This window comes from Dipteris shenzhenensis, chromosome 9 (assembly GCF_047967505.1).
Source record: "Dipteris shenzhenensis isolate YYH24624 ecotype China chromosome 9, Dip_SZ_1.0, whole genome shotgun sequence".
In the NCBI taxonomy this organism is placed as follows: domain Eukaryota; kingdom Viridiplantae; phylum Streptophyta; class Polypodiopsida; order Gleicheniales; family Dipteridaceae; genus Dipteris; species Dipteris shenzhenensis.
In genome coordinates, this window is record NC_141604.1 from 25,941,786 (window position 1) to 25,958,706 (window position 16,921).

Genomic DNA, 16,921 nt, shown 5'->3' on the forward strand with positions numbered 1-16,921 from the left:
GTTATGATCCCGTTTTAATTTGATATAGGATGCAGTGCCACACCCGCATATGTTTCCCTATGCTCACCATGAGGAGGCGAAGCGTTGGTGATATGAGGTGGGATCTTCAAGAGGGACCGTTACGGATGCATGGAGTGATGGTGATAGTAGCCCTCCGCCATTACCTCATGAAGCCGTGGAGGAGGAGGTGTTTGATGATATGGTGCAGGATTTATATGTCCATCAAGGGAGGGATGATAGCATGGAGCAGGATGATCTTGTTATTGCAGCATCGACTCCTTTGTTTGAGGGGTGCACATTCTCTGTTCTACATGCCTCCCTTGAGTTACTAAACTTGTAAACCATCTATGGATGGAGCAATGCCAGTTTGAATGCATTACTCAAGTAAGCTTTCAAGTCGATTTTGCAAACATGGTGAATTATGCTAGTGGGTCAATTACTCAAATGCTTTTCCTCATTTATGGTCTTCACGTGTAGGCTATTGTGTAAAATGCTTCCAAGGGATAATAAATTACCGACCTCAAGAGATATGGCAAGGCAACATGTGACCTCTCTTGGAGGATTAGATTACAAGCGCATCCATGCATGTGTCAACGATTTTGTTTTGTTTCGTGGACTACATAAGGATGCAAGAGAGTGTCCTACTTGTGGAGAGGAAAGATATAGAGCAGATCTCAAAACTTTGGACGTGCCTCGTAAGGTTTTGCGACATTTTCCCATAATCCCTCGCATCCAACATATGTTCAAGTGTAAATCTTTTGCAGAGCCCATGTCATGGCATTCCTCCCATTGATCAACCCATGGCAAGTGGAGAACTCCCGCGGACTCTCCTGCATGGAAGCATATGCGTGGAAGCATATTGAAGACACATGGCCAAGCTTCAAGGAAGAACCTAGGAGCTTGAGACATGGATTGGGTATGGACGGTGTGAACCCATTTGGTCTCCAAAGCATGTCTTACAGTGTATGGCCAGTGATATTGGTGAATTACAATCTTCCACCCTCTATGGCTATTAACAAAGGACATGTTATGCTGTCCCTTCTAATTCCAAGGAAACATAAAGTCCAAAACCCTAATGTTTATTTGGAGCCTTTGATTGACGATCTAGAGATACTTTGGAAAGGTATCGAGGTGCATGATGTGAGCAGGCCTCCCTCGTCATGAGACTTCAACTGCAAAGCAGTCTTGATGTGGATGATGCATGACTTCCCAGGCTATGGCGAGTGTTCAGGTAAGCATTGCACTTCTAATTATGAATAGGCAAAGGATGTGGCACCCTAAACCCACCTTCAACTCTTAATTGCATCTATTGTTCAGGTCTCACTACATCGGGTTACCATGCATGTCCTGTTTGTGGTCCTTCGCTAGTTGCCTCACAGGCAGACGCATTAAATAAGGTCATCTATGAGAATCACCATCGATTTCTCCCACCTGATCATCCTAGATATGTTGCCCCTTGGAATGAAGTCCTCCCACAATCACTCATCGTAGGAAATAGAGAAGGAGCTTATGCGGAAATAGAGAATGAGCTTATGCTTCTCTCATTCTCTTATGCTTATGCTTATGCTCATGCTTAAGCATAAGCATAAGCTCATGCTCATGCATGAGCATAAGCATAAGATTATGCGGAAACTTAAGCATAAGCCCATGCTCATTCATGAGCATAAGCATAAGATTATGCTTAAGCATAAGCATAAGCTCATGCTTATGCTCATGCGGAAATAGAAACATAAAGAAGGGGGAAACTTAAGCATAAGCTCATGCTCATGCATGAGCATAAGCATAAGCTTATGCTTATGCTTATGCTTAAGCATTAGCATAAGCATAAGCTCATGCTTATGCTCATTCATGAGCACGAGCTTATGCGAATGAGAGAAGGGGGAAATAGAGAAGGGGGAAAGAGAGAAGGGGGAATGAGAGAAGCATAAGCATAAGAGAATAAGAGGGGAAGGAAATAGAGAATAAGAGGGAAAGGAAAGAGAGAAGGGAAAAGAGATGCGGGGGAAAGGGAGAAGGGGGAAAGAGAGAATAAGATAAGAGGGAAAAAAGAGAAGGGGGAAAAAGGAGAATAAGATAAGGGGGAAGAAGAAAAGAGTGGGAGGGGAAGAGAGGGTTCCTATGCCCATCACTGCAACTAGCGCTTAACTGCAGGCCAATGCAAATAACAAAAATAATAAATGGAAAAAAGAGGAAGTACTTACTTGAAATAGTATGTCCCGCTCGGTGTAGTGGACTGGCCCTACAAAAGAGAGAAAACAACCCATTTTTTCAAATAAGATGTTAGTGGAAGGAGGAGATTACAAAAGCAACTTCTTGAAGGGAGGAGATTGAGGAGACAAGGAGAAAGAGAAGGAAGAGAAATACAGAAAAAAGAGGTGAGTTTTCTTTCTTTCTTGAAATCTCGTTTTTTTTTTCAATCCTTTCAAAACAAGCATAAAAACTAGTTTACAGGTTTAGCAATACAAGAAGAAACACTCACAAAACTAAAGCTAACAAACAAAGAACCTACATTGTTGAAACAAACTCACCTCTTGAAGAACTTCCTTTCAAGAAACCAAAGAGGGAAAAGGATAGAGAGGGAGTACAAGAGGTAGGAGAAGGGTGAGGAGTGGAAAATAGAGTGGGAGGTTGCTTGGAATAGGTGGGAGGTCATCAAAAATAGGTGGGAGGAGATTTTGGGTTACTTACTTGAGAGATTAGGGAATAGTATCAAGAAAACGCCACGTGTTTAGTGTTTCGGGTTTTAACCCACAACGTCGCTATATAGCGATGCTTATTCATCGCTATATAGCGATGGAATAGAGCGTCACTATATAGCGATGCTTACTGTCACTTTTTTGATGTGGCCTCAAGAGAAGCTCAAACATGCTATTTTATAATTGTCAATATCTCCTCTTCATGCTTATGTTGTGATTTTATAAGTGTAGATAGAAGGGATGAGTGGAAGCTCGTCCGATGATGCGCCAATGCCCGGGAGCACGAAGTGGCTTACGGAGAGGTTATACGAATCCTCTCGAACCTAGCACTACGACTACCCTTGGTCTGACTCCTCTTCCACGTAGCACTGCGACTACCCCTCGGGGAACTCCTTTGCTAGCCGTGCATGGCTTTGTTGGGAGTCCCGATGAGTTTGTAGCGTAGATGAGCGATGAGGAGGCAACGAGATTCTTCTCTCTGCTATCTCAGAGGACCTCAGCAATTCCCTCCCCTACACTAACAGGTGGACGTACTACCCAGTCATCCCCTCATGCCCCTTCGACCGAGGGGTCATCACTTGCGTGTGCCTCTCGTAACGGAAGGAAGAGTAGGAAGGGCAGCTTATGTTGTGCTGACTCGGGAGATGTAGACGAGTCAGCACACTCACATTCCTATAGGTCTCCACTTAGTCCGGAGAGACAGTTTCAGTCAGGTCCCTTTTCCTCTCCTACTCCCACTGCTACTCCTCGCTCCGGAAGTGCTCACACAGCTTCCACTCCTTCTGACTCATCAGGGGATCTCTCCTATCAAATCACAGCTGCCATAGAGATAATAGAAGATAGAAAGGGCAAAGCAGTGATGGCCACCATGAGGAGGTTGATGAGCCATCACTTCAAGAGCGGCATTGCTACCGATTGGCGGTATCAAGATGGCCAAAAGAAGCAGGCGGTCATCGATGAGATAAAACAAAAATACCCTAACCCGCCAAATTGGGAGTTTAATGAGGATTATATGCGAGAGCACATGGGTTTGGTCTTGAAGCATCGTAGATCAACCTTGCGTACTTCCATCACAAAGGGGTTGGTTAAACCCAGCTGGGCAGATAAAGCTGATTGGAAGCTCTTCAAGAAGCAAAATAGGGACCATCCCGAATTGTTCGAGGGTCAAAGGAGGGCTACAAAGAGACGACTAGATGTCGTAGGTACTTCACACTTTGGTGCAGGCAGACGGTTGGCATTCGAGGCAACCGTGGTAAGTCTACTTCTTCTCATTTAATGTATTGTTCTATTTGTTTTACTACATATATTACATGCACTTTAGCTAACTCTAACTCTCGTAAATTGGATCCACAGCAAGCTGCAAGGGGTCGTCTTCCTACAAATGCAGAGACGCGATGCGCATTTAGGATAGGAACAAAGCCGTGGTTTATTGAGCAAGAGGCATGGGAGCGACGATTGATTGGGCTGAGGTGGCTGCTTACATGGTATAAGTTTACTCCTACTTGTAATCTCACTTTTTAAATTGTTTTGTTCTTTAAATTCCAATCTAATTTTCGATTTATATGGTTCACTCTTAGGGTCAATCTCAAGCGTCCCATCATCAGAGGCGAGTGATCAACAGGGCCAAGGATCAGACGCACGTGATGAGGATGAGGGAGAAGACGCAGCTGACGAGGACCAAGGAACAGGCCAACAAGACGAGGACGATTCGGATTTGGATGAGTAGTAGTAGTAGTGGTAGTAGCATTTTCTTCGCCCTGTATGTCATTTTGTATATCAGCTCATTTGAGCAATTTTGTATCGCGCTTTCGAAAGGGTAATTTTGTTACAAACAATCTTGTATATGTCCGACATGTATATGCTTTTGTTGCTCGATCATTTCATTTGATCGATTTTGTATCACTCTTTTCGCAAGGAAAATTTTGTTATAAAAAAACTTTGTTTAAAAAAAAAGGATTAGTGGGGCTAAACAGGGCCATAGCAAGCCCTGTTTAGCCCCACTAACCCTTCTTTTCTAGTTCTGTTAATCGTCGCTATATAGTGACGTTTACCAATGTCGCTATATAGTGACGATTAACAGTGTCAGTATATAGCAACATTTATCATCGTCGCTATATAGCAACAGTTCTTTTTCAACGCTTTTAGCGACTCTTATAGCGACGTTTGCGCCCGTGAAAAAAAAAATTTAATGTAAAAAGCGTCGGTATTTTCGTCGAAAAATGGCCTATGCCTTGTAGTGTTTGTGGCCACATGTCCTCCACGGGTGAGGGAGAGATTAAATGCCATTAGTGAAAAGCCTATGGAGAGTGTTTTAGTGCAAAAGTTTTGAAACATTGTCTATATGTGGGGTGAGTTTAGATAAGTAGAGTCTATACTCATAGATTAACACACACATAAATAACTAGATACTGTTCATATATTAAAACACACATTGCATAATTAGATACTCATAGGGCTTTGAATCCATATAGGATTTGAAGCTCAAAGCTAGGATAGGGCAAAATGAAGTAGGATAGAAACTCGATGATCCCTCATCCTCTGTATTATTGATAGTGGACCGGAAATAATTGCATTTACTAAAGAATATAAATTGAATTACTAAAGAAATTTTTTATGAATATCTTTAATATTTTAGCTACTTTCATATGTGTATCATAATTTTCTTGAAAGTGTAATGTGCCATTTAATGAGATTGTATTGTGAATCTCTTTAATCTTTAAGTTACTTTCCTTTGTTGAAATTGTATGTGAATGATTTTGTGTGTGAGCGCATGTTTATTTCCTTCTACTATTCATTTGATAAGCCTAATTCCATTTAAGCAAACAATAGGTTCCAAACCTAATATGCATAGTTCATTCTTTAGAAAAAGTCTTGCCAAGAGCGCATCGCGTTGTGACCCAAAGATGGCCCTGAAAATAGTTACATGACTAGATACACCCCTGAGGGGGCCAATAAGAAATATGTAATATGGCAGGTGCGATAAGCAATAGGTTCCAAAGCTAATATGCATAGTTCATTCTTTAGAAAAAGTCTTGCCAAGAGGCGTCGCGTTGTGACCCGAAAATGGCCCCAAAAATAGTTGTGTGACTAGATACCCCCTGAGGGGGCCAGTAAGAAATATGTAATATGGCAGGTGCGATCAACGAAAGTTTTTATGAATTTACAAATAAAAAACATATATAAGGGGTTTTTTAATTCAAAAAGTAAAAATTTTCATACATAAGGGATACTTTAATCATCTCAAAATTTAGAGAAGGGGTGTATATAGGTTATAAAAATCCATAGGTAGGGGATTTTTTTTCCGCTTGAACGCACGTGCTATATGGGCTTTTGACATAGTGGCCCTCCCTAGGCTACACCCAAGCAAACGTTGAATTTGAAGCATAACTATTGGTATACTTTCAACCTTGAACCTGAAATCCTGAGATGAGTGTTAGTGAAGGGTTGATGTTGACTCTGCAAGGTACTCTACTAATTAGGAAAATCATATACTTTCTAGTTCCTTTAGTTGTCCTACTTCACCTACTTAGATCACTGTTCACCATGGTAGACCCTTCACACTGGCAACCATCTTGATTGTAGTAGGACCTTTAACTTAACTTCAATGGCATGTTGATGTTAGTGATACCAAATATATAATGTGTTAGACTATGAGTATAACCCTTTATACAAAGCCAATGCTTGACTTTAGGGTGGTTTAGAGCAAATTCAAGGCTTAGTTACACAATCATTCAATTGTCCCTATCAATCCGTAATAGCTATTTATATACGTTTCATGGAGAGAAAGTTTTATATAGGTAGTCAATTAGTGGTAGCAAAGTTTGCTAGGCCCCAACACAAAAAAGAAGTGAAGTAAAATTTGCAAGATTTGAAATTCATATTCTAAAAATGTTAAAAATTTGCTTCAATTAGTGGATCTACTATTTTTGTTCAAGATAGGTAAGAACTATATTTTTAAATAGTATTTTACTTTGTCAATATTGGGAAACTTTTAAAAGTAAGCTATATACCCTCTATATGTTGCATTATTTATTAGTCTACATTATTTACAATCATACATGCCTTGAACTCATTGGAGGGATCAATGATAACTCAAAATAAATATAGGCAATTTAATAACTATGTTTGAGATTAGTGATGAGAGAATTCATGTCAAGAATAAATGTAAACAGCCCAATAGATGGATTTCACCACCTACAATATAGTAGGCCCTTAAACATGGAAATGCTAGTAGAATTATGGAGGAAAGAGTCACAAAACATGTGAAAATCTTTGCATGTGTACTAGGGGACATGGCCTATTTTGGAACCACCAATGCTAGTAGATGGTCTCCTAAAAGACATCACAAGAGCTTTCCTGTGATGAAGGCCCGGGCATGTCCACTTAAAAATGGAAAAAAATAATCAAGGAGGTGAGGAAAGCTTTTTGCAATCTGTCGTCATTATTAAATCATTTACATGGAAGACATATCACACATGAAAATTCTATCCTAATCATTCCTTACAAACATCACTAAAGATTCAACACCATACTAACATGACCACATTAAGGTCGACATTTAAGGGCAAATCCTATAATTTCCCTTGAGGGATCAAGAGCAAGTCATGATAAGTGACATTGCTGCAAACATTGTAGACAACTATTTGAAACATGAGAGTTGCAATATCTTTGTGGTTTTATGGGGAATGTTGCCTTAGCAACTAACACCAATAGCTCAACAATATGGGATTTACAAGACAACATATTTAACTACAATCAATATTACAATGGCCCTCATGTGTTAGCTGAATAGGTTTTGGATGGTAAAGAAGAGAACCTACCATGCCCAAAATTAAGGAAAAATAATGCAACATTAAATATTTACAAGGATTGATGAGTTGTTGTAGGAAGTTACATAAAAAATGTGTTGACTACATATATCGTAGGGAACATGGCATGTTTTTGTAGCCCCAATGCTAGGTGTTGTCGCCCATGCCATGTTTTTATAAAGCCATTGCTAGGGGTCGATCTCTCATAGTAATCACAAGGCATTTTTAATGAGCCTTGAGGGGGTGAGGGCACACAGTCAAACAATAAATGCAGGAAGGGCCTTTCGAATTGGTCACGATGCAAGATGATGTGAAGATAATTATACTTTTTAATAACATATTTATGTTGAGGCCAGCTCAATATGACTGTTGATGTGACATTGTTTCAAGCTTCCCAACATATTGAGACAATCTCAGATGATCCTAGCATGGATCCAAAAAACAACTCATCATATAGCACGCAATGTGATGGGAAATTCGAAGAAGAAGTGTGATGGATCATGTTATGGTGTGCTAGGGAAGTCCAAGAAGATAGAGTGAATACAATAGGAGACAGCTCACGTATGAGTGTCCACCAAGGGGAAGGGTTGGTCTCCTAAAGGGAAAGGGGGGATGGAGAGGAAAAAGTAAAGGAGTGGAACTGTCAAAGGGAGACTCGAGGAAAGACAGGTAAGGAAGCTTTGGATCTGGTGCAAGAGATGAGTTGGAGAGGGGGGTTAAAATAAGGGTGGCTGGTCTAACGCGTTAAAATAAGAGCGGCTGGCTAAACGCGTTAGACAGGAGGGAGGCAACTTCTTGGAAAGTTAGAATGCAGTGGTATATATAACTGCCAAAGCTCTGACTTTCCCTTCACCACAAAGCTCACAACTTAATTGCTCTCATATACAAGCTTTCAGTTGAATTATATGTCTAGGCAAACCAATCTCTTGCAGCTTCTGCTGCTCCTCCTCCTCCACTTCCACCTCCACTCCTCCATAGCTAGACCCCTCCTCTCAGTCCCTCGTATGCTCTCCCTCGTCCCTTCCTCCCCCCTCTCCCTCCCCTACCACCATGGCCCCCTCCTCACCCACAACAAACTCCACCTCCATTGCCTCTTCTACGGCTCCTTCTCCCCTTCCCAACTTTCCGTCGTCACCGATTTCATTTCCTCCCTCCACCCCAAAGCTCGCTCCCCCTCTCCCTCCGTCGCCACCTGGTGGAAAATCGCTCGTGCCTACAAGGACCTCTCTAGTGCCGCCGTCTCCGGTCGCATCTCTCTCGGCCGTGTCTTCTCCGACTCCTCCTATAGCATGGGCAAGACTCTGACTAAGATGGACATCGCCAGCCTCCTGGAGCATTCCCTCGCTTCTGGTGTCCTGCCCACCGGCTCCAATGCCGTCTACCTTATTCTCACCGCCGACGATGTCCTCGTGGAGGACTTCTGTATGAATTCCTGTGGTCTCCATAGCGCTATTACGTCTCCTGTAGGCTCTCATCAGTCCTTGCCCTACATCTGGGTGGGCAACTCAGCCACCCAATGCCCAGGCTTTTGCGCCTGGCCCTACGCCGTCGCTCCCGAACTCAGCCCTCCTAACGTCCCAGCTCTTGTTTCCCCCAACGGCGACGTGGGAATGGATGGCGTGGTCATTGTCATCGCCACGCTTCTGGCTGGCACAGCCACCAATCCCTTCAGCACCGGCTACTTTCAAGGAGATCCCACTGATCCGCTAGAAGCCGTTACCGCCTGCGCGGGCATGTTTGGGAGGGGCTCCTACCCTGGGTATCCGGGGGAACTGCTGGTGGACAATGCTACGGATGCCCGCTACAATGCCAACGGAATCAACAATCGCATGTTTTTGCTACCTGCGATGTGGAGTCCGTCTACGCTGGCATGCCAGACGTTAGTGTGATCTTTCTTCTCTCGCGGTTCACGTTTGTTGATTACAGGAGCCATTCACGTTGAAGTTCGAAATTGAGCTGGATCATTTATTTGATCTCTCTGTCGACGTCAGCCTGCAAGAGTGCTGCAATCCGGTAGCACAGTGACCGAAAACATACAGAGCACGAGTCCAAGCAAAATGACCAAGAGCAGCAGCAAAATGGAGAGGCCACGTAAATATCTAAAGAAGGATTCATAAGGGAAGACTAAGCTGGGCGGCCAAAAGAAATTAAACGGCCTCAAGAAGGAAGGGCCAGCAGGTTACAATGTGGTTACACGAACTGTGTGATATGCAAATTGTTTCTCATCCCTCATATATGTTGAGGTTCCTAACTTACATGTAATGAGTTTTATAAATAAAAATTGGAAGCTCCTACATCTTCTAAGGTTCATATCTGTTTATTGTACGTATAAGATTGTTCTCATCATGTTCCCGTACTCGACAAGACGAGGCAAATTAGAGGACTGAATTGTTCACAACTAGAGTAGATGACCATTAGATCTTGGGTTGCCAAAGCTTCATCCCCTTTTAGAGAAACCCACATTGTACTAGCATGTCCATAAACACTAGGGAATGACATATGGAAAAATGAGAAGCGCAATCAAACTTGGATGCCAGACACTAAGCAAATGGAATCCAATATAGTACTTTAACTTGGAGAAAGACGAGTAGGCATGCATGGAAAGTTTTAGGAAAGAGAAAAAGAAGGGGAAGTAGTGAATGAATCAGAAGAACAAGAACAAGAAAAGGTAGCACTGCAATTGATAGTAAAGGATCTAACTAGTAACAATTGATAATAAAGGAGCTAAGAGTTGGGAATGAAATATTAAGATTTTAAAAACAAGAATCATAGGGGTAACAATGGAATTTGTAGTGGCACAAATAGCAATACATAGATATGAAGAATGCTCTTTAGCAATTGTAATAGAACTATGACTCCCTATTGCAGGAAAAGTTACAATGGCAAACAGATAAAGGTATTTGGAGGATAGGCTCAAAGACTCTAAGAACAAGGCTCCTCTTTATTTTAAAAAAAAGTTTAATCTTTACCTCATCTTCACAAGAATATTATAGGGGGAGGGACAAAATGCTCCTCACCCTTAGAGTACATGTTGCAATGGCCACAAAGGGCTCAATCCACACACAAGTGGGAAGCCAAAATGGAATGCATATAATGCCTAAATGTAAGAAGCCATCATATCCCCATGCAAGTGTTAGGGATTAACGTCCTTCATGGAGTGGCTAGGTATTCAGGTGTGGGATCCTTGAACGTGGCTCTCCAAAAGGAGCTACAAAGCCTCCATGGCAGATGCCCACTAGTCATGTTACACATGGCAATTCAATATTAAACAGCTAAGGTCCTCTTGTCAGTAGGACTAAACACCCCATAATAAACTTGTCTTGCATTAGGGGAATTTTGGACTCGAAATGGGCCTCTTGGATTAAGCCCTCTAGATTGTGATTAGCAAACCAGCCAATGTGAAGGCTTGGACATTAAAAGAATGGAAAACTCCAAATTAGCCTCTCGTTGGTAGAGAGACATAGTCCATTGGTCCCCACTAGGCTCCCACTTGCCTCCCTCTTGTGATCCCCACCGCTACCTCGGGCATTTACTTTCTACCTTGCAAACTTTTGGTTAGTTGGCTTATGGAACCGATCATGTCAGTTGTTGGAAACTCGAGAAATGTAAACTCATATTTATCACATCACAACATCAAGCCAAACACCGAATTGAGTACATGATATCACTCTCTCACTCAAAATATTACACGACCTGAAGTGCATGCAATATAATCAACAATATTAATTACACACTGAAATAACACTCTCAATTAATTTGAGAACAAGCACAACCGAAATGGGTTTGTCGGCCTTAGCTTTAAAATATCTAAACCTGAGAGAAAGCCAGCCAGTTGGATGATCCACAAGAGCTCTACACAACCAAAGACTGGGAACATAATCTCATTTTTGCTTGATCAAAGAGTTTGGACAAAGAGGGAGAGAATTATTTTTTTACTTAACTATTGACTCCACAAAGTTTTGGCAAAGCAAGGACACACTAGTACTACTGCAACAATGTGAACAGGTACTGTATACATATATAAAAATACTCACTTTTCAATAATTGATACCTTCAATGCAAGGAAAATAACATGTTTGTATGTGTTTGAATTAGGTTGTCTATCAACCAATGGTAGATAATAATAGGTGGTGGCACGTCATACCTATTACGCCATGTTCCAAAGTGATGTATAGTACATTTACTAATATGGAGCATATGGATGATGAGCATCGCCGTGGAGGTGATGATGATCTTGATACAAGAGAGGAGGATGATCATGAGATAGGAGATACAGATAATCAAGCCATTACCCATGAGGATGAGCCTACCATTGGTGATGCTTATTTTGATGAGCATAGTAGCACAAGTAGTAGTCGGGTGAAAGTATTTGTAGATCTCCACATTGGTTTGGATATTGAAGTAGATAGTTTGGCAAGGGTCGATCTCATTGAGGATGAGATCGAACCATAGCCCATCATTAATATTGGCAAAACTATTTTATATATTGTCTCATTCTCCTCACCTCACTTAATTTTTGTATATGTGGGTTTGGCAAAAAGCATATTATCGTGTGACACGTGCATAGCATTGATATTTTTTTTTAAATTATGTGCTTTGGTAATCATGGGCAATGTTTGGAAAGGGGTGATGCACATTTATCGCTATGTGTTTATAAACGCGTCTAAATACGAATCTAAAACAGAGTGTAGATGCGCTATTAGTTGCGTTAATAACCATGCTAATAGACACACTTGTATTTTCACTAATTCTATCTGTGCCTATAGACGTACTCGCTATTTTTCGCATCTATCAGGTGCATCTATAGTTGCTTTGTCTTGTTGTGATGTACCACATTCATTCAAAAGGAAGGGTACTTTATTTTAGCTTTTGGAGATATTTTACAAGATTACAATAATAGAAGGGATTTTTAAATTCAACTTTAGAAAAAAACCTGTTATTTTTTAAGTAAGGAGGGGTGTCTTTATTGGGGGGAAATTGGGTAATAGCCCTTGAAAGCACTTGATACCTAATGTAGGCTTAGTAGTATACCACCCAAGAGCTAGAAATTATAGGAGCATGGTTTGGTTTAAGTTTCAATGGACAAAATATTGGGCCATGGGAAATCCAAAGACCTTCCAGGTAGATCAAAACTAAAGTTCATATATGAATAAAGGATGATCATTTAAACACCATTTCCAAAGGAATGAATACTAAAGTCTAGACATAAATAAAGGAAAACTATAATCATTTAAGAATCAACATTTCCATAGGAATGAAGATGAGAACAGCTAGATGGGCCTGGGAGGAGTAATAGTTGGGGAGTTGGGAGTGGTGAGCGTTGGATTTTTTTAAGTATTGTGATGAAGCCTCAGAAACTATCGGATTAAAATCTTTCAATATAATGAAAGGGTGATTTCTCTTTACATTAAGTTGTCTAGCTCTTAGCATGTGAATCATGTAGATCAATCCTTTGAATAATTTGAACTTCACAACGTTGTGCTATATTCCCCTTCAATGTGAATTATTCCCCTCACTGCACAATGAATCACGTATGAATCATTTGAGTAATTTGAAGTTATGGCATTGCATCGCTATTCCCCTTCCATACAAGTGTGCCATTTTTCCTAAGAAGGAATCCAATGATCAAAATTGCTCCACAATTGTCATGAAAGAGATGATCATCATAAGATATTTATTTCTATTTCTCTAATAATCTTTCACTCTAAGCAACCGTTGAAGTAGGATAGTTTGTATGCTTGAAGGTGCTAGTGGTCATCTAGTGAAGGACAACTGTTGGTAAACTTCCAACCTTGAACCCAAAACATACTTTCTAGTCCCTTTATTGTCTATACATCTCATGCTATCAATTAGATCATTGTTCACACACAATAGAGCCTTCACAGTGCGAATCAACTTGATTGTAGGAGAACCTTTACCTTAACTTCAACGACATCTACACCTAAATTACTAATACCAAATATATAATGTGCTGGATTACCACCATAACCCTTTATATAAATCCAATACTTGATTTACCATGGTTAATTAAAGAAAATTGGAGGCTTGTTTGAACAATCCTTCAATTCGTACTTTCAATCCATAATAGCTATTGATATTGGCTTCATGGAGGAAAGTACTATACTCGTAGTTGGAGTTTGTATGCCCTAACACTCAAAATACATGAAGTAATATTTGCAAGGTTTGAAATGGGTTTGAAACTTTTAACTTTCGTAAATTTATTGGATTTACATATTTTTTGTCAATCTTTGTAAGAAATATATTTTAAAATAGCATTTTACTTTGTCAATATGGTAGAGCGGTTTAGAATAAGCTACAATATGAACTTTGGACATTACATTATTTAAATTCCATATTCTTTAACAACCTCCATGGTTTGACGAAGGGATCCATGATAACTCAAAATAAATCAAACGATAAATGCAAATGACCCAATAGATGGATTTCACCACCTACCATATTGTAGGTCCAAATGCTGGTAGAATGATGGAGGTCTTAAATTAATAGGCTTTGAACACTAAAGAAGAGAATGCAAGATGATGGAAACATAATGTAGTATATCTCCTCTTAGAAGAACCAAAACAGAAAGAGAGAGAAAATATGTAAAAATCTGTGCATGTGCAGTAGGGGACATGGCCTAGTTTGGAATCATCCTGCTAGGGGATGGTCTCCTAAAAGACATCACAAGAGCTTTGCGATGGCAAAGAACAAGTGCATGTCCAATTAAAATTGGAAAAAAAAGGTTAAGGAGGTGAGGAATCTTTTTGCAATCATTCATGCATGTTGAATCCTTTAAAGGGAAGAAATATCACACATGAAAATCTTATCCTAGCCATTCCTCACAAAACTCAAGTCTAATGATCTAATATCATAATAACATGACCACCTTAAGGTTCATGCTCAAGGACCACTTAGAAAATATAGTTTCCCTGGAGAGATCAAGGGTCTAGGTCATGATAAAGGACATTGCTCCAAACATTATAGATGCTATAGACAACATCTATATACTTTTTAAACAAGAGAGGTGAAATATATTTGTAGTATTGGTTGAATGTTGCCTGAGCAACTAACACCAACAGCTCAGCAACATGGGATTGTTTAGCCAAAATAGTTAGCATGTGATTAAAGGGGAAAATTACAATCGATATTACAATGGTCCTCGTGTTAACTAAATGGGTTCTAGATGGTAAAGAAGAGAACCTATAGTGCCAAAAGGTAAGGGAAATAATGGAATATTGAACGTATTTAAGAATTGAGGAGTTGTTTTAGGATGTTACTGTATAAAAAAGGTGTTAATTGCACATATAGCAGGGAACATGGCACGTTCTCGTGACCCAATGCTAGGGGTTGTTGCCCATGCCATGTTTTGTGACCCCAATGCTAGGGATTGGTCTCCCATAGTTATCACAAGGCCTATTTTATGAGCCTTGAGGGAATTGAGGGCACACGAGCAAAAAATAAAGGGGATTAAAGATTAAGGCATTGGATACATGTACGCAGGGCCTTTGGAATTGGTCAAGATTCAAGATGTTGTGAAGGTAATTATACTTTTCAAAAACATGTTTACATTGAGGCCAGCTCAATGTGAGTGGTGATGTGGCATTGTTTCAAGCCTCCCAACATACCTACTATTCTTTCGAGAAGATCTAAGATTATGGCACGATAGGAATAAGTTAATGTAGCGAGGTTCCAAAAAGACAACTCATCATGTAACACGCCATACAATGATGGGAAATTTGAAGGATTGAATACAATGCGAGACACCTCAAGGAGTGTGTCTCCAAGTGTAGGTGAGGGGTTAAAATAAGGCTGGCTGGCTAACCGCGTTAGACAGGAAAAAGGCAGTTTCTTGGAACTTTAGAATGCAGTGGTGTATATAACTGCCAATGCCCCAACTTTCCCTTCACCACCAAAGCTCACACCCCCCACCAAAGCTCACACCCCTAAATCCGTTGAGCTATGGCTGCTTGTCGACCCACCGTCTTTCTGCTTTTGCTCCTCCTCCACCTCCACTTCCACCTCCGCCCCTCCATAGCCAGACCCCTCCTCTCAGTCCCTCGCATGCTCTCCCTCGTCCCTTCCTCCCCCCACCATCCTCCCCTACCACCACGGCCCCCTCCTCACCCGCCGCATGCTCCACCTTCACCTCCTCTTCTATGCCTCCTTCTCCCCCTCCCAACAGTCCCTTGTCACCGATTTCCTCTCCTCCCTCCACCCTAAACCTCGTTCCCCCTCCCCTTCCGTCGCCAGCTGGTGGAACACCGCTCGCGCCTACAAGAACCTCTCTAATGCAGCCGTCGCAGCTCGCATCTCTCTCGGCCGTGTCTCCTTCGACTCCTCCTATAGCATGGGCAAGAATCTGAGTAAGATGGACCTCGCCAGCCTCCTGGAGCATTCGCTCGCTTCTGGAGTCCTGCCAGCACGCTCCAATGCCGTCTACCTGATTCTCACCGCCGACGATGTCCTCGTGGAGGATTTCTGTATGAATTCATGTGGTCTCCACAGCGCTATTACGTCTCCTGTCGGCTCTCATCAGTCCTTGCCCTACATCTGGGTGGGCAACTCAGCCACCCAATGCCCAGGCTTTTGCGCTTGGCCCTACGCCGTCGCTCCCGAACTCAGCCCTCCCAGCGTCCCACCTCTTGTCTCACCCAACGGCGACGTGGGAATGGATGGCGTGGTCATTGTCATCGCCACACTTCTGGCTGGCACAGCCACCAATCCCTTCAGCACCGGCAACTTTCAAGGAGATCCCACTGATCCTCTAGAAGCTGTTACCGCGTGCGCAGGCATGTTTGGGAAGGGCTCCTACCCTGGGTATCCGGGGCAACTGCTGGTGGACAATGCTAACGGAATCAACAATCGCATGTTCTTTCTACCAGCGATGTGGCATGCCAGACGTTGGTGTGATCTTTGGCCTCTCGCGGTTCACGCACGTTGAAGCTCGAAATTGAAGGTTGCGCATGCCGCTGCATCGTTATATTCGATCTCTATGTAGACTTCAGCCTGCTACAGACCCCTTCGGTGGCATGTCTGCAGGAAGGGAAGGTCAGCGACATCTAGCTCCCGAAATGCAGACTCGGATGGAAACCACTTGTGGACCCAAGACCACCCTCCTTCGCAAGGCACCCCCAATGGGAATGCATGGATGATGAAGATCCATAGATGAGGGACTTCTCAGGGCAAGACCCCAACCAAGGGGGGGACAAGCATTTTCTGAGAAAAATCTTCCGAGCGCCTGAGCGAAGGGGAAAAAAAGCTTCCAACTATGTAAAAATATGGCAAAAATGGATCGGGAGAAAACATAGTTTCACTTAAAAATATGCAAAGTATTATAGCAATGTCTATTTTATACACAAATCTTTGGGAATGGTGAGTAACATAATGCGGTGGCTTTTAAAAAAACCCACATGTAGA

The 16,921-nt window shown here is 41.8% G+C and overlaps 2 protein-coding genes across 2 annotated transcripts; both read left to right on the forward strand.

The window, feature by feature from the left end:
• The first annotated feature begins 8,463 nt into the window (after positions 1-8,463).
• LOC147898435 (protein EXORDIUM-like 2) lies at positions 8,464-9,393 on the forward strand. The gene has a single exon (XM_087379852.1). The coding sequence runs from the start codon at positions 8,509-8,511 to the stop codon at positions 9,391-9,393; it is 885 nt and encodes a 294-aa protein (XP_087235978.1). The 5' UTR covers positions 8,464-8,508.
• Positions 9,394-14,994: 5,601 nt separating this feature from the next.
• On the forward strand, positions 14,995-16,445 carry LOC147898436 (protein EXORDIUM-like 2). Its single transcript, XM_087379165.1, has 2 exons — positions 14,995-15,042; positions 15,540-16,445. The coding sequence occupies exons 1-2, from the start codon at positions 14,995-14,997 to the stop codon at positions 16,443-16,445; spliced, it is 954 nt and encodes a 317-aa protein (XP_087235291.1).
• Positions 16,446-16,921: the final 476 nt, after the last annotated feature.

Bases quoted from the DNA above. Each gene is read 5' to 3' on its own strand.
- LOC147898435 (XM_087379852.1), top strand. From the start codon at position 8,509: ATGCTCTCCCTCGTCCCTTCCTCCCCCCTCTCCCTCCCCTACCACCAT.
- LOC147898436 (XM_087379165.1), top strand. From the start codon at position 14,995: ATGTACGCAGGGCCTTTGGAATTGGTCAAGATTCAAGATGTTGTGAAG. The intron at 15,043-15,539 runs GTAATTATACTT...GCCCCTCCATAG, and splicing joins AGATTCAAGATGTTGTGAAG to CCAGACCCCTCCTCTCAGTC.